Here is a 22,861-nt window from a genome sequence, read left to right as displayed (position 1 = left end):
TTCCTGTCTGTTCATCTCCATCCACTATTGCCTTTGCTCTTAAATCTTCTGGCACTCTGGGTGCAGAGAGATGCCCCTTTGGTCTGTGTTTATCTACCATCACTTATGATGCTGTCGTGGGTGCATTATGAGAGATTGCCTAAGCAAAAAACAGGGGCCAAAGCCCCTTGGCATCAGCATCACAGTGATCTGTATGCTGCAAACTGAGCAGGGATGGAAGGCTTAAGTGTCCCAGAACTTTGTAACAAATACTGTCCTGTGAAAAATAGGAATATTCTGTCTTTTTATTGCTCTGATTTGGTATCAAACTAAGTGTTTAAAAAGTTTGACTTTTCTGCAGGTATGGAACATTCGATTTTTGACCAACCTACCTCTTGCAATCTTAAACCTGTTTTAGAAGGAACCTTTTTTTAGCCTTTTCTTTTCTTTTTCTGTGCAAACAGACATAATTTCTACACCACCCAATTACTCCTTTCTTGTGTACCAACAACACAAGGCGTTTACCTTGGCAGACCAGGTAAAACAGTGCCCTGAGGAAAGCTGAATAGGCCTTGGTGATGAGTTACAGTGTCTAACACTTCCCAAGTACAATCACAATGATTTATGACCGCTGACACGACAAAGATTTTGTCTGGTAGTGAGGAGTGATGGCTGATGTCCCTCTAAATGCTTATCATTTCTGGCAGCTTAATTGAATCCCGTTAACAGATGCAACAAAACTGAGAAACATTTCTCCTCCTAGCAGTCCTCATCAGAGCAAAGCAAAGACCGTGTTGGCATTACTTCCCCGTTTTCAGGAATTCTTCTTTGAAGTCAGAGGGTGCAGAAATGATCTTCCTAAAAAGAAAATGCCACCAAAGTAGTATTTTATCTTCATATTTGATTTTAGGACAGCTTGGCAGGAGAACAACCTCCCATGGTGGGTGGTAAGAAGGGACCCTTGGAGAGTTGCTGCAGTTTTCCCCTGCAGAGTGAGGCATCCCTCATTCAGCATGCAGAGGACTTGGGCTTAGGTCCAACTTGGAGCCTTGCCCTCCTCTTGGGGGTTTTGAAGCCTTTCAGACCAGTTGAGCAAAACCTCAGATAACTGTGACAGCCAGGGCATCCAGCCCTGGTCTGCGAGGTGTTCTGGGAACAGCTCTGCAACACAAGAGCTCTGGCACATGCAAGGGAGGAATGCAGGCATTCTGACAGGCCTGCAGGCAGCTGGGAGCACTGCAGGAGATCCCACTTTGCCTGGGTGGCTGCAGTGCTGCAAAGGGGCAGCGTTTGCTCAGCACCCAAGAGAGCAGCAAAGCCAAGGCCACTGGAGGCAGGTGGAGGGAGAAAGCTCCATACTTCAAAGCTGCTGTGTGCAGGAGAAGTCTAAAATGAGGGAGATGGTTTTCAGTAAGGTTCACCCACAGCAGCAATGGACACCTGTGGCCTGGAAGGACTTTTAGGAAAGATAAAGTTGTTCATACAGCATGTCCTCTTACAGCAGCTGAGCCGTGCTAGTCTCTCAGCCGATTTCATGCACCAGGGTGTTATCTTTTTCTCGGGAAAAACATGGAACTGGGTAGAATTTAAATTATACCCCAGAGAAGCTAGCTCACTTTTCTGACAGAGGTCATAATGAGGGAGTTGGGATTCCAGTTATAGCTCAGCACAGCAGATGTAGCTGGTTTTGCAGATGATAAAAATACAGCCTTGTCTCAGGAATGCTGCAGAAGTGAGGCATGCGGGTGGCTGGCTTCTTTTTTTCAGAGCTGTTGTTTAACTCTGGCTGTACTGTACAACAGTTGTTCCCGTTGGGAAATCAATATTTACAGAGTAAACAGCAATGAGACATGGGCTGGGTGCCATCCAAGCACACAGCAGGACCTGCTCTGGTGAATGCCCACACTTCAAACTGTAAAAAATGTTACTTCTCTCTCTTTTGGGGTAGGAGTACTTTTCATTGCCAGTGATGAATACTGCTTTATTTTTCCTTTGCTCTGTATGCTTTCCAAGGCCAGCTTGCGAGGAAAGAGGAAGCCACTGAAACATGGAAAGTTACATTACGTACTCTCCTATATCACACACAGCTCACCTCTTCCAATCATAATTTAGTGCTCAGTGCATAGAATTAGCCACCCACCCCAAAGGAAAGCAATTTATCTGAGAAAGCAATCAAAACTAACACTTCAAATACTGAACTTCCAACTCGAGCTTCTGCTTGCTCTCATCTGTATGTCACAGAATCATAGAATTGTTTGGGTTGGAAAAGACTTTCAAGACTATTTTGTTGAAACCCCCCCTGCCATAAGGAGGGACCCCTTCCATTAGACCAGGAGGCTCAGAGCCCATCCAGCCTTGGCCTGGGACACTGCCAGGGACAGAAGTGTTACAGGGACCTCTTCAGGGATCCTGCAGCTCCACTGCCTACAGAGACCTTCCCCTGGAGGACAAACACCCGTGACCTGCCTTCAAGGAGCAGGTCACTGAGGCTCAGCTGGGACTAACACAAACCTGGCAATGTGAACTTGGTGCTTTGCTGTTCCCCAAGGCACTGCCAATGGAGGAATGCACTACAGGCAGAGTGGCACTGCCACTCTCACTTTACCTGGATACTATGATGAGTCCATGTCCTCTTGGATTTGCAACAAGACACTTGAAGCTGGCTCTGTAATACTGCCTGGCCCTGTATTCCCTCCTGTTTGCAGAAGCACAGCTGTAAGGAAAATTTTCTGTCTCTAATCTCTATTTACACAGGACGCTGATAAAGAAATTCCTCCACAATCATTTAATCTCTCTTTGGGCTGACACCACCATCTTTGCTCAGCCCAGCTCCAGAGCAGCAACACATGCAAACACCACACAGTGATTTGTGGGCTAGGGAAGGACAGTCATGTGCAAACAATCTCTGTACCAAAGTACCCTTCAAGTCTTGTGCTCAGTTCTGAATCTCTCACTGCAAGAAAGACATTAAGGGGCTAGAGATTGTCCAGGGAAGGGCAATGGAGCTGGGGAAGGGTCTGGAGAACAAGTCTGATAAGGAGCAGCTGAGGGAGCTGGGGGGATTCAGCCTGAAGAAAAGGAGCTTACGGGGGACCTCCTCACTCTCCACAACTCCCTGACAGGAGGGTGGAGCCAGGTGAGTGAGTATCTTCTCCCAGGGAACAAGTAACAGAGGAAATGTCCTCAAGTTGTATAGCAGGAGGTTTAGATTGGGTATTAGGTGAAATTTCTTCGCTGAAAGGCTAGTCAGGCATTGAAACACGCTGTCTGGGGCATGATTGAGTCACCATCCCTGGAGGTGTTCAGAAGGTGTGTAGGTGTGGCATTTTGGGACATGGTTTAGTGGTGGGCTTAGAAGTGCTGGGGTAACAGTTGGACTCAATGATCTCAGACATATTTTCCAACCTAAACAATAATGTGGTTCTAAGTTTTTTGCTGAGCACTATGAGTGAAAATGAGTGAGATGAGTATCCCACCAGGCAGGACGATACTGAGAGGAAGGACAGCCCCATCTTCTGGAACCTGAGGTGATTTAAGCTCTTATCCAATTTTGGCAAGAGATTCGAAACAAGAAGCCTGCTTTGGGGTGGGTTTCTGCTGTAAATTCTGTTGGCTGTCTGCAGCAGTAAGGTGCCACTGGCATACGTGCTGTCCCCACCGTGAGCTGGCCTGGTCAGGTCAGTAAGCTGTGAGCAAGCTCTGCATGAACTCACTGCCTGGCCCTAAAGGATTGGAAAAACAGGAAACTCTTTCAAAGGTGTCTAAGGACTTGATGTTGATGTTTGAATTTCCCTTTCATATCGCTGCAGCATTATTGTCCAGGCGCTTTATCCCTGCAGCGCAAAGCTGTCATTTATTTGTAGTCAGAGATTTTGTGCTTTTGACATGAAAGCCAAGGCAGACAGAAAATAAAAGTATTCCAAGACACTTTAGTGCATTAAACAAGTGTTAATTAGGGGAAACTGAGTCTTTCCAGCCCTTGGGGCAAAGCATATCTTACATACAAATAATTCAGAAAAAGGCAAAGCTGTTCTGCTTAGTGAGATTTTTGGTTCTATATGGTTTGAGGAAAACACAGAATGTACTCATCAGTGGAAACAGAGTTACAACACAGTGAGAATAACTTAGAAGGAGCTGACAGGGTCGGAGGCCAATGCAGAATGCATGGCCACAGCTGGGAAAGCAGCATCCTTGCTCACCAGGCACACAAGCAAGAAAATGGGCTGAGGAAACATGGCAGAGTTATTAAGGGAGCTCCTCTGGTCACAGTCCTACCTGTGAAATGGGTTCTGTCTGCTCACAGCCTGTGATCACAGTAGCAAGCAGGGTATCTCCTTATCTTCCCATGAGCTTCTGGGAACCAGCTCCCAAAGCAGCAACTGGCAGTGATGGTTGTTAAAAAATACACTCCTGAAGCTGCACCTAAAGCTGGCCACACTGTCCTGCCAATTTTTGGCAAATTGTGCACTTGGAAGAACTAAGGGAAAAAACCACCAAGAATCTGTGAATATAACCTCTTAGGTGAAACTCTGTCCCACTTGTTACCCAGCTCAGCAAATGTTAATGCCCTGCCCCTGAATTCAAATTCCCATCAGAGCCATTTTCCCCAGACAATGGCATTCTTTGCCCTGGTAAACACAGAAAGTGGGCATTTTCTCAGAGGAAGTTAATTTGGCTGTTTAGAAAAGCTCTCCACACACACCAAAAAAAAAAAAAAAAAAAAAAAAAAAAAAAAAAAAAAAAAAGTGGGAAACAAAACCTTTTCAATAATCTGGGAAAGCATTATCACACAAAACCTTTTCTGCTAAAGGGAAACACTCTTCCCAAGCCATTGAGATGCTAGGGGACAACACATTACTTTAATATTATCTTAAATGAAGAAAATTAGATGTCCTTGCATTTACCAGTACACATACCTTCCATTGAAGTTCTGACTTTATTTCATGAGTGATTAATTTATTTAGCTTTTGGTTCATTTTAAACTTATTTTAGGAATCATAATGAATCTCACTTTGAAAGTGCAGAATGATTTATTTCTCAACTACATTTTTGCTTTGAAGTGTCTGTTGGCTGTTAATAAAATAAGTCCTTTTACATTTTCTTCAAAGTCACAAAAGAAATACACGTGGATGCTTTGGGCCAAAGGAGGGGGCTGAAAACTTGTCTGGCAGTGGGAATTTAGCTGAAAGGAGGAAGGGTGCTGCTGTCTTACCACTCTGGGGAAAAATTCTGCATTTGTTCAGCCAAAACCACTGCGTGTGGAGGCAATGGGAAAGTTGGGACTGGGTCTGCCGAGATCCTGATTTAGAGTGTGGAGTCTTGGGCAATGAACATCACATTTTGTTAGAAAACCACTAGTGTTTTCACAGCCCAGATTTCATAAGCCTAATGTCTGTCTGACTGAAAGTTAAGTGCCTTACAGCCCTGCACTGTGTTTGCTTTGTGGTGAATACTGTAGTAGGCTCTGTGTCCAGCTCGGAGCTGCTTTTGGAGTGTGTCTGGAAACATTTGTGCCTGTGAGACATGGAGAAACATGTAGGCTTCAGAGGACCAAATTGCCAGCTGGCAGAGCTGGGCAGCCACCCTCAGAAGCCACCGGCTCAGGCTGGCTGAGGATGAGCCTCAAGTGATCAGGAGTGAGATTTTTTACAAAGGTCACAGTCAGAGCAGAATGCTAAACTCAGGTGCTGATGCTCTGGACCACTGCACTAGTGCAAAGGTCCTTCCACCCTCAGGGAAGCATTTCACCAGGAGCACTGATGCTACAAAGCAATTCCCATCCCAAGCCAGCAGCTGTGTTGCCATCATGACACAGAAGGGGGGAGAAGGGAGAAAAAAATCAAAGCAAGTTGGAATTGAGCAAGGGATATATCGCAAAAGGAGTCCACTCTGGAAGACATAGTTCTCAAAACCAAAAGTCTTTCTTTTGCTAAAATATTTCACACTTCTGTTAGGGAGAGTCCCATTTAGCTGTTGCACTTCAGTCACTTAGCTCTAATCCAGAAAATGCCACTGAACATCACACATTTCATTTTTAAAGGAGCTTAAGATAATTTAACAGTATTTCCTCAACTGACCTTCCACAGCCACCTCGCAGAGTCCAACGCCCCTCCTAGGGGCAGGACACTTTGGAAGACTACATGTCCAGAAGTGTACCACTGCAAAACTTGGGTGGGAAAACAATTTGGCCATGTGGGAACTTCCTGCTTTTAGCAGTATTGAGGGAAAGGAGGTTTGGGGTGTGAAACCAGCTCCTCGCAGAGGAAAGATGGTGCTTTTGCACTGCACTTCCCATGATCCAGTGGGACAAAATGGATTCTCGATGGACAGAAGACTTTCAGGCTGCCTGGAAGCATTTCCATGTGAGGAGAACCTTTGTGCCAAATACATCAGCCAAGGGAATCCATCCCCTTCCAAACAGAAGGAAAAATCAGAATTTTCCTTCTAGAAAATTGGAAAGTTTGGAGTGAAAGTCAGAGCTGGAATGTCTGTGTGGATTTTGCTAACCAGCAAGGCCAGACTGTGAAAAGGGGATCTCAGCAGCCAAGAAATGCTCTCTTGCTCTGGGGCCTTCCATGGCACAGGCAGCACAAGTGAGAGCCCTTGTGTGGCCTTTGCCTTCAGCAAGGCCCCAGTTTGGGCAAACCCTGAATTCCCTGGGAAAGCAGCTCAGATTTACACTGCCCAGCCTGAAGGATGCCAGAGGACAGACAAGCCCAACAAGGTGCTATTGCAATCCAGCTTAGCCTACAGCTTTCTGCCCTTGTATCTCTGGAGCCTTGGAGGTGAAGGCTGCGTGCCCTGCAGTGAATTTCACCAGCTCTCTGCTAACAGCCCTGGGTACCCCAAGGCTCTTTGGTCTCAGCACAGGCAAGAGCAGGAAGAAATCCTCACCTGGCTTTGGAGACCCCTGAGACAAGCAAAGACAAGGACTGTGCCAAGATGACACAATCAGCACTGCACAGCTGCTTCCCTCAGCCACCAATCACTGAAAATTCAAACATTACTCTTCGGGTTTGGGGTTTGGGTTGTGTTTTGTTTGGAGCTTTTCCCCCACAGGAAAACCTGTGGCATTTGCCATATTGCACACCCAGATTTGAGCAGTCCACTCTCAGTGCTGCCTAGATGGAACTCAAAATTGTGCCTTTGCCTCTGTCCTTCCCCTGTGTCAGTTCCTGGGATTGATGGGTAACAACATTTCTCTTCTCTCACCTCGTGCTCAGGAGCTGGGAGAGTCGCCCACCCCCCTCTCCATCACCATCTTGACCCTAGGAGGGTTCTGCATTAGGGTAAGGTGGCATGTTGCCAGTGGCTCAGCTGCCAGCACCAGTGCTAGCCAAGGTGTAAGGCTCATCTGTATGGCTTGAGTCAGCTCACAGCTGCCAGCATCTGGGCTGTGTCTCACCCCACATTCTTCCTGCCATTGAGTCAAAGGCTGCAGCAGGATGGCAGGAGGGGAAGCCAAAGGGACTTCAGCAAATCAATTCTCTTTCATGCATGGGCTCTTTCTGTTGTTGTCTGCTCCCTTAGGCAGCTGGGCAAAACCTTGCCTGAATGTAATAAAGCACTGAAAAATATTGCAATAGTTTTAAATATATATCAATCACACTACAATAATACTGTAATAACTCTATTGTATGATAAATTACGTTAAAACCACACAGGGTCATAACAGTGGCACATCAGCTTCTTCCATTCGTATTTACATGAAACATGCCTTATTCTAGATGCATGCCATTTGGAAATTAGTGACTTTCCCACCATTTCCTACATGTTTTGCGTTCACATCATTTTCATCATCTTGGCAAACACAGCCTGGGATTGATGTGGCTCAGAGACTTTATCTATTGCTTGGTTCAGCTGGGTTTCAGATCAGTGCTTCCTGTGATCTGCCTTCAGCTTGACCAACATCTCTTGCAGCCTGCAACTCGCCTCTGAACGGTCAAAGACTGTCAATAGGGACTGCAGGGACCGCAGCCTTTTCTGGAGGCAGCTCCAACCTCGGCAGAAATAAACCAACCTACGACCCCCTGGCATGGGGCTTTCCCACTACCACTGATCCCACCAAAGCCAGTTCTCCTGTCCCAAGGCTGAAGGCAGAAGTGAAGATGAGGAGAGCACAGAGAAAAGCAGCTGCATAAGTTTGAGCACAAGAGTGAAGTTGCTATTAATGACTTCATGAAATGACATTACAAAATACTCTTTGGGTTACAACTGGCACCCCATCACAGTAGTATGGACTTGTTTAGGTTGACAAAGATCTCTAAGATTGTAGAGAGTCCACCCACAAACCTGGCATTGACAAGTTGACCTTGCAACCATGTCCCCAAGTGCCATATCCACACATTCCTTAAGAGCCTCCAAACATGACAATATCATTAATTCCACTGGCAGCCTTGGCAACCCTTAACAACCCTTTCAGAGGAGAAATTTTTCCCTAATACCCAATCTAAGCCTCCCCTGGCAGAAGTTGAGGCCATTTCCTCTTGTCCTCTCCCTTGTTTCCTGGGAACAGAGCGAGACCCCTACCTGGGGGGTGGCTCCACACTTCTGTCAGGGAGTTGTAGAGAACAAAAAGTCCCCCCTGAGCCTCCTCTTCTCCAATCTCAGCCCCTCCAACTCCCTCAGTTGCTCCTCATCAGACTTGATCTCCAGACCCTTTCCAGCTCTCTTCCCTTCCCCGTGCTCAGGCCTTTGTCACCACTGCTTTGGGACCTGTTGCAGAATTCCACACTTCACACAGGCATGTTTTTTATCTAACCCTTTCTTGCTCTGAGTGAGAGATTAACCCCTTTTCTTTGCAGTGACCTAACTTGTAGTCTGATTGCTGGCTCTGCTTGTTTTCTCGCATTTTGGATCACCCCCTCAAAAGAAAAAATCACCATACAAAAGAAACCACTGCTAGAGAAGAGTAGAGAAAGTCAGCAAGTACTTTGTGGGCAATTCCCATCCTTTATTCATCAGTGGGTGTGATTTGGGCTAGCCAAACGATTGGAAATGGTTGTTTCCCTCTTCCCCTCCTCAGGGTGCTTTAACAAGGGAAGATTGATGTTCTGGAGAGGGCAGGCATGTCTGCAGCCATTCATTTGTTATGCTTCTCTAGGACCAGAATGGAATACATAAACCTCTGGCTCCAGCTAGAGGCCACTCACGGCTGGGTTTCTAAGCTGAGAAGAACCCTCCTTAGGAAGTATCACACTGCTCCGTTGAGGTGTGTGGTACAATAGACCCAATACCTCAGAGGGAACGAGAAGACAGGAGAATAGAGAAATCGCTTGCTTCCCGGGAAGTGGCTGAACATTGCTCGTCTATGAGAAGTAGAGAATATAAATGTTTTTCCTCTTTTACTTTTGCATGCACAAATTCTCATTTTTTCACTTTAATCAACAGCTTTATCGCAACTGACTGCTTGTTTTCCATTTTATATTCTCTCCCCTGTCACACTAGGAAGGGGAGTGATGGAGTGGCTTAGTGACCACCTGGCATTCAGCCAAGGTGAACCCACTACACCCATTTTAAAAAAGGGTAGAAAGGAACACTCTGGAAATGACCAACACATCAGCCTCACGTCAGTGCCTCGGAAGATCACGGAACACATCCTCCTTGAAGCTGTGCTACAGCACACAGAGAACAGGGAGCTGATTTGGGACAGCAGAGGGTGAGTCCTGCCTGACCTACCCAGTGGCCTTCAATGATGGAGCGAGTACATGAAGGGACAAGGGAAGGGCTACAGATGTTGTTATGGACAAATTCAATTGGGGAGGCCAAATATAGATAAATCAATTAGCAAGAATGTATTAAGCAAGCGGTAGTAAGCAAAAGACAGCACTGGGCGGCCAGGGAGTCTCCGCTCTACCCTCCCCCTTTGCTCTTTTTGTTTTCATAGTCCTTTTTTTTTTTTTCTTTCCAGTTGACATATTTTCTCTCAATGCACTCTGCGCCTGTGCAATTGGTTGATAGGGGGTCTTTTTTTCTGCCCTTGGTGGTCATAGGGATGAAGGCTCCTCATCTTCCTTGCAGATTGTCCTTGGCCTAAAAGTTAACTTGTATATAATTAGTTACACAGTCTTCTATGCTAGTTGCATCTGCACAATTCTTAAGCAGGATATTTGCTGTTCCCTTGGGGCCCCCCTCACCTTCTCCTCCCACATTTTGAAATTCCCTACTCAGTTCAAATTCTTATCTCCTTCAATGCTCATTTTAATGAACAAAGACCTTTTTATTTACTACAGGTGTCATTTATCTGGACTACTGTAAAGCCTTTGACATGACCCCCACAACATTCTCTCTAAATTTGAGAGAGATGGATTTGGTGCCTGGACTGTCGGATGGATAAGAAATTGCATGAACGGTGCTTCCAGAAGCCAACAGCTCAGAGTCATGATGGACATGGGTGACCACTGGTGTCCCTCAAGGTTCTGTTCGGGGAGCAATGTTTCTTAGTATCCAGGCTGGCCGAGTGTCCCCAGCCGGCTGTGCCAGGGCAGCGGCCTCAGCTGTGAGGGCTGCAGAGCTGCGGGAGCCCATGGCTCTCTGCCGGCCCAGCTCCAGAGCTCCCAGCTCCAGCTGGCAGGGCCTCAGTGCCCGCTCTGTGCTCTCCTGCATGGACAGACAGCCCAGGCCCCGCTTGCTGCCCTCATGGTGGCATTCCTGGCCCCTGTGCTCTGCAAGGGCTTCTCCGGGGCACCTTCCTGCAGCCTTTGAGTCCCTGCACGGGAGCCAGCAGAGACCAGCACAGGGGCTGTTGGCAAGGGCCTGGAGGGACAGCACCAGGGCCGATGGCTTCCCACCGACAGAGGGTGGCCTTAGGCTGGAGATGTGCAAGGATTTCTGGCCTCTGAGGCTGCTGAGGCCCTGGCCCACGCTGCCCACAGAAGCTGTGTCTGCCCCATCCCTGCCAGTGCTCCAGGCCAGCTTGGATGGGCCTTGGAGCAACCCGGCCTAGCGGAAGGTGTCCCTGCCCTTGGCAGCAGGGCTGGAACAAGGCCATTTCTCAGGACCCTTCCCAGCCAAGCCGTTCTGGGATTCTGTGATCAGAGGGGCTGGGGGCAGCTGGGCTTAATTCCTCTTTAGACCCATTTCAGCACTCTAAGTTTGCTTGAGTTCAGAGAGTCTGTTCACGAGCCCAGATTCACAGCCCGTGACATTCACCACTACTGTAGGTCTGGCTGCGATCAATAAAGTCTTGCACACTCCAGATTCTGCAAAATTGCATTTTATTGAAACAAAAGGAACGCAGTTTCCAGCTTGCCACTCATAAATGCTCTAACTCTAGAGCATGAATATGAGTCTTCTCAGATAGCGACCCTAGATACGGCTTTTTGTGTGCATAAAAATGATATATGTAATATATTATATGGCATTTAATCTATATTGTACACTTACATTATTATATAAAGTATACAGTATGTCTATATGATATGTATGTTATATACGTAATAAATATAACTATTTTATGAAAAACCTTCCAGACATAAATGCATTAAGAACAATAATATGTGTGACAACAGATAGTGACACTAAATATGTGCTCTACTGCTACTATTTAAATGTAATTACATATTCAACTCTTTAAAATTACTTTTTATCATGTCATAATAATTACATATTTTGTATCTTTGATATTAATAATATTAATATATTGTTTTGTTTTATGGTATTTTACTAGTATATATGATAATTTATAAACTTTATAGTAGGTATACACAGTACATCTATATCAGAGACAAAAATCTAGAATCCTCTATAGACAAAATTTCAGGTCAGCTCCAACACAGGTTGTCCAATGCTGATGTAAAGGTGTCCCTTCCGGGGACAAGGAGAGACTCCATCCATTGACTCATCCCGGGCCAGCAGTGCTGATTTTTCTTCTTCCTCTTTTTTGCCCGGTTTGTTTTTTTCTTTTTCTGTCCCAGATTCCCATTTCTTTCATGCTCTAAAGTTTGGTCCTTCTCAAAGGCCAGGAAGAGCTGCATGTTGCAGCCAGGGTTTGGTGACTTTGACCCTTCAGGTACAGCACATGCTCTCTTCATGTGTTTTTTCAGGCGTGGGAGAGTTCATAGGTAAGCAGGGCTCAATGCCATCTGGGCCCTTTTTATAGAAAATGAAATGATACAAGGAGGTAGAATAAACCCTCCTATGGACCTCCACCCGCTGAGGGAGCAGGAGAGGCTGTGAGACCTTTGCCAAAGCCTTTGCACGAATCCTCTTCTGCTTAAAGCACCAAATTTGTGCTAAGAGGTGGATCTCTGCTGCCAGTTCCGGGCAGCACAAGCACAGCTCTGTGCAGGAGAATCTCTTTCAATCGTCAGGCTTCAGGATCGCTGAAAGCCGACGTTGCAGATCCAGGTACTCGCTTAGCCCCTGCGAGTGGGCATCCGGATCCACCGTTAGGCGATAGAAGAGGTTGGGTGGCTCAGCCATTTGAACATCAGGGGGCAAATTGATGTCCTGAGGAAGCCTCTGGTTACCCACAATGAAGTGGTTGAGGCATTTCGCTTCCAGGGATAGGAGCAGTCTCTCGCTGATATCCTTCAGTCGCCTCGGGAAATGTCTCCTGCGCCACTGAGACGCAGGAACGGTGTTCAGGAGGTGCATGACAATGGTCTTCATGGTGTAGGTGGAAAAGTCTATGCCCAGCAGAAGATGGCAGAAGAGCTGCAGGCATCTCAGGTGCAAGCTGTCAAAGGGGGCCTGCCTGGCAATGTGCTTGAAGAACTTCTTCTCTGCCACATCATAGGTCTCAGGCCACAGAGTGCTTGGGGTTCCAGCACATCCTGGCTGGCTGCTCACAAAGACGTCTGAGTCACCTCTCCGCACCCCAAACAGCATCTCAATCCTGAAGCTTGCTTCTCCATTGCTCACTTTGAATTGGCAGGAGCGTGTGGAGGGCAGCAGCATTAAATGCCAGTTGTGTGCCTGAGGCAAAGCTGGCCAGATTGCTTTCACCAGTTGCCGGAACCAGCGGGCAGTTTTCTGCACGTCCAGGTAGGAGCCGGTGCACAGGGTGTCTAGGAGGCTGGGACCCTGATTCCTCCTCAGCTCCTCCTCGGGGTGGTGCAGGAAGCACAGCATGTTCTCATCCTGCTGCTGCCTCGTGCAGGTGCACTCCAGCTGCACGCGGACACGGAAGTTCCTCACATGCCCCAGCCCTGCACTGTCCAGCTCCAGGTGGAAGCTGTGGCCTCGGGGAGGAGTCATGGGGATGAGCACGCGGTGCACGACATCCTCCTCACGGGGACTCCAACCTTCAAAGGCACTGCCCACCCCGATGGCTCGTTGCAGGACTGGGTAGAAACTGTCGGACAGGACATGTCCAAAATAAACCGTATAATTTTCCAACAGGTCAGTTGTCCACTCGCAGCCTGCCCGTAGGTCCTGTGCAGGCCAGTGGATGCGCTCCATTATAACTCGTCCAGCACGATCGTCAAAATCGCTGTCTTCTTCTTCTTCAACAACAATTTCAACATCATTGTTGTTTTCTGCATTTGCAGCAACATTGCCAACTTCCTCTCCATTTGCATCATCATTTTCTTCTTCGTTCTCCTCTCTCCTCAGGCTGCTTTTCCACCCAATCAACCACAGGACCAAGAGAAGGACCAGGAGCACAGCAAGAGCTAAGAGCTGCAAGACCTGCACCTTCTCCTGGGAGAGCTGCTCCACCTCCTGCTCCAGCCGAAGCCTCTCCCATTCCAGGTGCATTGCGCGCACTTCCATGCGCAGATGTGTTTCCTCATCCAAACCGTCCCCCACAGGTGGCGGATACAGGATGAGACTTTTCAAGAGCACGAAGAGGAATACTTCTGCATCCATGATCTGCAGGAGGAGGGAGAGAAGGCCTTGAGTGGGGCAGGGAGGGAGGGAACTACTGGTTGCTGGAGGGAGGACAGGATGCTCAGGGTTCTGGGCGCAGGAAAGACAGGGCCCCAGACAGCTGGCAGGCAGCAAGGGCTATGCCACTGCCCCTGGAGCTACAGAAGCAGCAGCAGCCCTGTGGCCTGCCCAAGGCTCTCCCGTCAGGGGCTGTGCCTGCATGCAGGGGGAGAACCCAGCCCCGGGTGCAGCGTTTCTGCCCCGGCCCTTGACCCCAGCCCAGCCTCCCCGCCACGTGTGCACTCACTGCTTGCCCAAGCAATGCAGGGCCAGCGTTACCTGCTGGGGCCTTTTATAGCTGCCCCCATTGTGACATGGCCTCCCTGATGTCACAGGTGTCACAGCACGTCACTACCCAGCCAACCCCACCCTTTGTCCCCTGAGCCAACGCCTGGCTCAGGAACTCAGAGTGGCCCTGGGGTACTGCTTAAAGCTGCCCTTGAGTGAAGTTTCTCCAAAGAACTCCCATTATACTTTCTTTTGGATTTATTTTCAACTGCCTTCATTGACAGTCTCACAGATATCCCTGTTGGAAGGCATCTTGGAGAATCATGGAGTCTAAGCTTTGACTCCTCACGGGTTGAGCTACACTCAAATCTTGGCGTCAGGGCGGTTGAAAAAGTCCCTGAAGATCACGCAGTGCGACTGCAAACTTAACTCTGCCAACTGCACCAATCAGCCAGGTCCCCAAATGCCCCATCCACACGGCTTCTCCTGGGGCACCTTCCTGCGGCCTTTGAGTCCCTGCACGGGAGCCAGCAGAGACCAGCACAGGGGCTGTTGGCAAGGGCCTGGAGGGACAGCACCAGGGCCGATGGCTTCCCACTGACAGAGGGTGGCCTCAGGCTGGAGATGTGCAAGGATTTTTGGCCTCTGAGGCTGCTGAGGCCCTGGCCCACGCTGCCCACAGAAGCTGTGGCTGCCCCATCCCTGCCAGTGCTCCAGGCCAGCTTGGATGGGCCTTGGAGCAACCCGGCCTAGCGGAAGGTGTCCCTGCCCTTGGCAGCAGGGCTGGAACAAGGCCATTTCTCAGGACCCTTCCCAGCCAAGCCGTTCTGGGATTCTGTGATCAGAGGGGCTGGGGGCAGCTGGGCTTAATTCCTCTTTAGACCCATTTCAGCACTCTAAGTTTGCTTGAGTTCAGAGAGTCTGTTCACGAGCCCAGATTCACAGCCCGTGACATTCACCACTACTGTAGGTCTGGCTGCGATCAATAAAGTCTTGCACACTCCAGATTCTGCAAAATTGCATTTTATTGAAACAAAAGGAAAGCAGTTTCCAGCTTGCCACTCATAAACGCTCTAACTCTAGAGCATGAATATGAGTCTCCTCAGATAGCGACCCTAGATGCGGCTTTTTGTGTACATAAAAATGATATATGTAATATATTATATGACATTTAATCTAATCTATATTATACACTTACATTATTATATAAAGTATACAGTATGTCTATATGATATGTTATATACATAATAAATATATCTATTTTATGGAAAACCTTCCAGACATAAATGCATTAAGATCAATAATATGTCTGACAACAGATAGTGACAATAAATATGTGCTCTACTGCTACTATTTAAATGTAATTACATATTCAACTCTCTAAAATTACTTTTTATCATGTCATAATAATTACATATTTTGTATCTTTGATATTAATAATATTAATATATTGTTTTGTTTTATGGTATTTTACTAGTATATATGATAATTTATAAACTTTATAGTAGGTATACACAGTACATCTATATCAGAGACAAAAATCTAGAGTCCTCTATAGACAAAATTTCAGGTCAGCTTCAACACAGGTTGTCCAATGCTGACGTAAAGGTGTCCCTTCCGGGGACAAGGAGAGACTACATCCATTGACTCATCCCGGGCCAGCAGTGCTGATTTTTCCTCTTGCTCTTTTTTGCCCGGTTTGTTTTTTTCTTTTTCTGTCCCAGATTCCCATTTCTTTCATGCTCTAAAGTTTGGTCCTTCTCAAAGGCCAGGAAGAGCTGCATCTTGCAGCCAGGGTTTGGTGACTTTGACCCTTCATGGACAGCATGTGCTCTCTTCATGTGTTTTTTCAGGCGTGGGAGAGTTCATAGGTAAGCAGGGCTCAATGCCATCTGGGCCCTTTTTATAGAAAATGAAATGATACAAGGAGGTAGAATAAACCCTCCTATGGACCTCCACCCGCTGAGGGAGCAGGAGAGGCTGTGAGACCTTTGCCAAAGCCTTTGCACGAATCCTCTTCTGCTTAAAGCACCAAATTTGTGCTAAGAGGTGGATCTCTGCTGCCAGCTCCGGGCAGCACAAGCACAGCTCTGTGCAGGAGAATCTCTTTCAATCGTCAGGCTTCAGGATCGCTGAAAGTCGACGTTGCAGATCCAGGTACTCGCTTAGCCCCTGCGAGTGGGCATCCGGATCCACCGCTAGGCGATAGAAGAGGTTGGGTGGCTCAGCCATTTGAACATCAGGGGGCAAATTGATGTCCTGAGGAAGCCTCTGGTTACCCACAATGAAGTGGTTGAGGCATTTCCCTTCCAGGGATAGGAGCAGTCTCTCGCTGATATCCTTCAGTCGCCTCGGGAAATGTCTCCTGCGCCACTGAGACGCAGGAACGGTGTTCAGGAGGTGCATGACAATGGTCTTCATGGTGTAGGTGGAAAAGTCTATGCCCAGCAGAAGACGGCAGAAGAGCTGCAGGCATCTCAGGTGCAAGCTGTCAAAGGGGGCCTGCCTGGCAATGTGCTTGAAGAACTTCATCTCTGCCACATCATAGGTCTCAGGCCACAGAGTGCTTGGGCTTCCAGCACATCCTGGCTGGCTGCTCGCAAAGACGTCTGAGTCACCTCTCCGCACCCCAAACAGCAACTCAATCCTGAAGCTTGCTTCTCCATTGCTCACTTTGAATTGGCAGGAGCGTGTGGAGGGCAGCAGCACAAGGTTCCACTTGTGTGCCTGAGGCAAAGCTGGCCAGATTGCTTTCACCAGTTGCCGGAACCAGCGGGCAGTTTTCTGCACATCCAGGTAGGAGCCGGTGCACAGGGTGTCTAGGAGGCTGGGACCCTGATTCCTCCTCAGCTCCTCCTCGGGGTGGTGCAGGAAGCACAGCATGTTCTCATCCTGCTGCTGCCTCGTTCAGGTGCACTCCAGCTGCACGTGGACACGGAAGTTCCTCACGTGCCCCAGCCCTGCACTGTCCAGCTCCAGGTGGAAGCTGTGTCTTTGGGGAGGAGTCATGGGGATGAACACGGGGTGCACGACATCCTCCTCACGGGGACTCCAACCTTCAAAGGCACTGCCCACCCCGATGGCTCGTTGCAGGACTGGGTAGAAACCGTCGGACAGATCATGTCCAACATAAATCTTATAATTTTCCAGGTCAGATGTCCGCTCGCAGCCTGCCCGTAGGTCCTGTACAATCCACCGTGTGCGCTCCATTATAATTTGTCCAGCACCATCGTCAAAATCGCTGTCTTCTTCTTGGACTACATTTGCAACATCATTGTTGTTTTCTGCAATTGCAGCCTCATTGACAACTTCATTTCCAACATTGTCTTCTTCATTTGCAGCAACATTGCCAACTTCCTCTCCATTTGCATCATCGTTTTCTTCTTCATTCTCCTCTCTCCTCAGGCTGCTTTTCCACCCAATCAACCACAGGACCAAGAGAAGGACCAGGAGCACAGCAAGAGCTAAGAGCTGCAAGACCTGCACCTTCTCCTGGGAGAGCTGCTCCACCTCCTGCTCCAGCCGAAGCCTCTCCCATTCCAGGTGCATTGCGCGCACTTCCATGCGCAGATGTGTTTCCTCATCCAAACCGTCCCCCACGGGTGGCGGATACAGGATGAGACTTTTCAAGAGCACGAAGAGGAATACTTCTGCATCCATGATCTGCAGGAGGAGGGAGAGAAGGCCTTGAGTGGGGCAGGGAGGGAGGGAACTACTGGTTGCTGGAGGGAGGACAGGATGCTCAGGGTTCTGGGCGCAGGAAAGACAGGGCCCCAGACAGCTGGCAGGCAGCAAGGGCTATGCCACTGCCCCTGGAGCTACAGAAGCAGCAGCAGCCCTGTGGCCTGCCCAAGGCTCTCCCGTCAGGGGCTGTGCCTGCATGCAGGGGGAGAACCCAGCCCAGGGTGCAGCGTTTCTGACCCGGCCCTTGACCCCAGCCCAGCCTCCCCGCCACGTGTGCACTCACTGCTTGCCCAAGCAATGCAGGGCCAGCATTGCCTGCTGGGGCCTTTTATAGCTGCCCCCATTGTGACATGGCCTCCCTGATGTCACAGGTGTCACAGCACGTCACTACCCAGCCAACCCCACCCTTTGTCCCCTGAGCCAACGCCTGGCTCAGGAACTCAGAGTGGCCCTGGGGTACTGCTTAAAGCTGCCCTTGAGTGAAGTTTCTCCAAAGAACTCCCATTATTCTTTCTTTTGCATTTATTTTCAACTGCCTTCATTGACAGTCTCACAGATATCCCTGTTGGAAGGCATCTTGGAGAATCATGGAGTCTAAGCTTTGACTCCTCACGGGTTGAGCTACACTCAAATCTCGGCGTCAGGGCGGTTGAAAAAGTCCCTGAAGATCACGCAGTGCGACTGCAAACTTAACTCTGCCAACTGCACCAATCAGCCAGGTCCCCAAATGCCCCATCCACACGGCTTCTCCTGGGGCACCTTCCTGCGGCCTTTGAGTCCCTGCACGGGAGCCAGCAGAGACCAGCACAGGGGCTGTTGGCAAGGGCCTGGAGGGACAGCACCAGGGCCGATGGCTTCCCACTGACAGAGGGTGGCCTCAGGCTGGAGATGTGCAAGGATTTCTGGCCTCTGAGGCTGCTGAGGCCCTGGCCCACGCTGCCCACAGAAGCTGTGGCTGCCCCATCCCTGCCAGTGCTCCAGGCCAGCTTGGATGGGCCTTGGAGCAACCCGGCCTAGCGGAAGGTGTCCCTGCCCTTGGCAGCAGGGCTGGAACAAGGCCATTTCTCAGGACCCTTCCCAGCCAAGCCGTTCTGGGATTCTGTGATCAGAGGGGCTGGGGGCACCTGCGCTTAATTCCTCTTTAGACCCATTTCAGCACTCTAAGTTTGCTTGAGTTCAGAGAGTCTGTTCACGAGCCCAGATTCACAGCCCGTGACATTCACCACTACTGTAGGTCTGGCTGCGATCAATAAAGTCTTGCACACTCCAGATTCTGCAAAATTGCATTTTATTGAAACAAAAGGAAAGCAGTTTCCAGCTTGCCACTCATAAATGCTCTAACTCTAGAGCATGAATATGAGTCTCCTCAGATAGCGACCCTAGATACGGCTTTTTGTGTTCATAAAAATGATATATGTAATATATTATATGGCATTTAATCTATATTATACACTTACATTATTATATAAGGTATAATGCATATATGATATGTATGTTATATATGTAATAAATATATCTATTTTTTTGAAAACCTTCCAGACATAAATGCATTAAGATCAATGGCATGTGTGACAACAGATAGTGACACTAAATATGTGCTCTACTGCTACTATTTAAATGTAATTACATATTCAACTCTTTAAAATTACTTTTTATCATGTCATAATAATTACATATTTTGTATCTTTGATATTCATAATATTGTTTTGTTTTATGGTATTTTACTAGTATATATGATAATTTATAAACTTTATAGTAGGTATACACAGTACATCTATATCAGAGACAAAAATCTAGAGTCCTCTATAGACAAAATTTCAGGTCAGCTCCAACACAGGTTGTCCAATGCTGACGTAAAGGTGTCCCTTCCGGGGACAAGGAGAGACTCCATCCATTGACTCATCCCGGGCCAGCAGTGCTGATTTTTCCTCTTGCTCTTTTTTGCCCGGTTTGTTTTTTTCTTTTTCTGTCCCAGATTCCCACTTCTTTCATGCTCTAAAGTTTGGTCCTTCTCAAAGGCCAGGAAGAGCTGCATGTTGCAGCCAGGGTTTGGTGACTTTGACCCTTCATGGACAGCACGTGCTCTCTTCATGTGCTTTTTCAGGCGTGGGAGAGTTCATAGGTAAGCAGGGCTCAATGCCATCTGGGCCCTTTTTATAGAAAATGAAATGATACAAGGAGGTAGAATAAACCCTCCTATGGACCTCCACCCGCTGAGGGAGCAGGAGAGGCTGTGAGACCTTTGCCAAAGCCTTTGCACGAATCCTCTTCTGCTTAAAGCACCAAATTTGTACTAAGAGGTGGATCTCTGCTGCCAGTTCCGGGCAGCACAAGCACAGCTCTGTGCAGGAGAATCTCTTTCAATCGTCAGGCTTCAGGATCGCTGAAATTCGACGTTGCAGATCCAGGTACTCGCTTAGCCCCTGCGAGTGGGCATCCGGATCCATCGCTAGGCGATAGAAGAGGTTGGGTGGCTCAGCCATTTGAACATCAGGGGGCAAATTGATGTCCTGAGGAAGCCTCTGGTTACCCACAATGAAGTGGTTGAGGCATTTCGCTTCCAGGGATAGGAGCAGTCGCTCGCTGATATCCTTCAGTCGCCTCGGGAAATGTCTCCTGCACCACTGAGACGCAGGGACGGTGTTCAGGAGGTGCATGACAATGGTCTTCATGGTGTAGGTGGAAAAGTCTATGCCCAGCAGAAGACGGCAGAAGAGCTGCAGGCATCTCAGGTGCAAGCTGTCAAAGGGGGCCTGCCTGGCAATGTGCTTGAAGAACTTCATCTCTGCCACATCATAGGTCTCAGGCCACAGAGTGCTTGGGGTTCCAGCACATCCTGGCTGGCTGCTCACAAAGACGTCTGAGTCACCTCTCCGCACTCCAAACAGCATCTCAATCCTGAAGCTTGCTTCTCCGTTGCTCACTTTGAATTGGCAGGAGCGTGTGGATGGCAGCAGCATTAAATGCCAGTTGTGTGCCTGAGGCAAAGCTGGCCAGATTGCTTTCACCAGTTGCCGGAACCAGCGGGCAGTTTTCTGCACGTCCAGGTAGGAGCCGGTGCACAGGGTGTCTAGGAGGCTGGGACCCTGATTCCTCCTCAGCTCCTCCTCGGGGTGGTGCAGGAAGCACAGCATGTTCTCATCCTGCTGCTGCCTCGTTCAGGTGCACTCCAGCTGCACGCGGACACGGAAGTTCCTCACGTGCCCCAGCCCTGCACTGTCCAGCTCCAGGTGGAAGCTGTGGCCTCGGGGAGGAGTCATGGGGATGAACATACGGTGCACGACATCCTCCTCACGAGGACTCCAACCTTCAAAGGCACTGCCCACCCCGATGGCTCGTTGCAGGACTGGGTAGGAACTGTTGGACAGGTCATGTCCAACATAAATCTTATAATTTTCCAGGTCAGATGTCCGCTCGCAGCCTGCCCGTAGGTCCTGTACAATCCACCGTGTGCGCTCCATTATAATTTGTCCAGCACCATCGTCAAAATCGCTGTCTTCTTCTTGGACTACATTTGCAACATCATTGTTGTTTTCTGCAATTGCAGCCTCATTGACAACTTCATTTCCCACATTGTCGTCTTCATTTGCAGCAACATTACCAACTTCCTCTTCATTTACACCATGGTTTTCTTCTTCATTCTCCTCTCTCCTCAGGCTGCTTTTCCACCCAATCAACCACAGGACCAAGAGAAGGACCAGGAGCACAGCAAGAGCTAAGAGCTGCAAGACCTGCACCTTCTCCTGGGAGAGCTGCTCCACCTCCTGCTCCAGCCGAAGCCTCTCCCATTCCAGGTGCATTGCGCGCACTTCCATGCGCAGATGTGTTTCCTCATCCAAACCGTCCCCCACGGGTGGCGGATACAGGATGAGACTTTTCAAGAGCACGAAGAGGAATACTTCTGCATCCATGATCTGCAGGAGGAGGGAGAGAAGGCCTTGAGTGGGGCAGGGAGGGAGGGAACTACTGGTTGCTGGAGGGAGGACAGGATGCTCAGGGTTCTGGGCGCAGGAAAGACAGGGCCCCAGACAGCTGGCAGGCAGCAAGGGCTATGCCACTGCCCCTGGAGCTACAGAAGCAGCAGCAGCCCTGTGGCCTGCCCAAGGCTCTCCCGTCAGGGGCTGTGCCTGCATGCAGGGGGAGAACCCAGCCCCGGGTGCAGCGTTTCTGCCCCGGCCCTTGACCCCAGCCCAGCCTCCCCGCCACGTGTGCACTCACTGCTTGCCCAAGCAATGCAGGGCCAGCGTTACCTGCTGGGGCCTTTTATAGCTGTCCCCATTGTGACATGGCCTCCCTGATGTCACAGGTGTCACAGCACGTCACTACCCAGCCAACCCCACCCTTTGTCCCCTGAGCCAACGCCTGGCTCAGGAACTCAGAGTGGCCCTGGGGTACTGCTTAAAGCTGCCCTTGAGTGAAGTTTCTCCAAAGAACTCCCATTATACTTTCTTTTGGATCTATTTTCAACTGCCTTCATTGACAGTCTCACAGATATCCCTGTTGGAAGGCATCTTGGAAAATCATGGAGTCTAAGCTTTGACTCCTCACGGGTTGAGCTACACTCAAATCTCGGCGTCAGGGCGGTTGAAAAAGTCCCTGAAGATCACGCAGTGCGACTGCAAACTTAACTCTGCCAACTGCACCAATCAGCCAGGTCCCCAAATGCCCCATCCACACGGCTTCTCCTGGGGCACCTTCCTGCGGCCTTTGAGTCCCTGCACGGGAGCCAGCAGAGACCAGCACAGGGGCTGTTGGCAAGGGCCTGGAGGGACAGCACCAGGGCCGATGGCTTCCCACTGACAGAGGGTGGCCTTAGGCTGGAGATGTGCAAGGATTTCTGGCCTCTGAGGCTGCTGAGGCCCTGGCCCACGCTGCCCACAGAAGCTGTGGCTGCCCCATCCCTGCCAGTGCTCCAGGCCAGCTTGGATGGGCCTTGGAGCAACCCGGCCTAGCGGAAGGTGTCCCCGCCCTTGGCAGCAGGGCTGGAACAAGGCCATTTCTCAGGACCCTTCCCAGCCAAGCCGTTCTGGGATTCTGTGATCAGAGGGGCTGGGGGTACCTGCGCTTAATTCCTCTTTAGACCCATTTCAGCACTCTA

General features: G+C 49.2%; 3 protein-coding genes across 3 annotated transcripts; all 3 read right to left on the bottom strand.

The window, feature by feature from the left end:
• Window positions 1-12,245: 12,245 nt before the first annotated feature.
• LOC128809108 (inositol 1,4,5-trisphosphate receptor-interacting protein-like 1) lies at window positions 12,246-14,348 on the bottom strand. The gene is given in 1 exon segment (XM_053980826.1): window positions 12,246-14,348. A coding segment is annotated over 1 exon segment (1,734 nt). The 5' UTR covers window positions 14,014-14,348; the 3' UTR covers window positions 12,246-12,279.
• Window positions 14,349-15,714: 1,366 nt separating this feature from the next.
• On the bottom strand, window positions 15,715-17,972 carry LOC128809065 (inositol 1,4,5-trisphosphate receptor-interacting protein-like 1). Its single transcript, XM_053980764.1, is given in 1 exon segment — window positions 15,715-17,972. A coding segment is annotated over 1 exon segment (1,551 nt). The 5' UTR covers window positions 17,740-17,972; the 3' UTR covers window positions 15,715-16,188.
• Window positions 17,973-20,123: 2,151 nt separating this feature from the next.
• LOC128808496 (inositol 1,4,5-trisphosphate receptor-interacting protein-like 1) lies at window positions 20,124-21,981 on the bottom strand. Its single transcript, XM_053979665.1, is given in 1 exon segment — window positions 20,124-21,981. A coding segment is annotated over 1 exon segment (1,551 nt). The 5' UTR covers window positions 21,675-21,981.
• Between the last annotated feature and the right edge of the window lie 880 nt (window positions 21,982-22,861).

Source organism: Vidua macroura, chromosome 6 (genome assembly GCF_024509145.1).
Source record: "Vidua macroura isolate BioBank_ID:100142 chromosome 6, ASM2450914v1, whole genome shotgun sequence".
Taxonomy (NCBI): Eukaryota; Metazoa; Chordata; class Aves; order Passeriformes; family Viduidae; genus Vidua; species Vidua macroura.
Note: the sequence above shows the minus strand (reverse complement) of the source record. Positions and strands in the feature narration are given on the sequence as shown.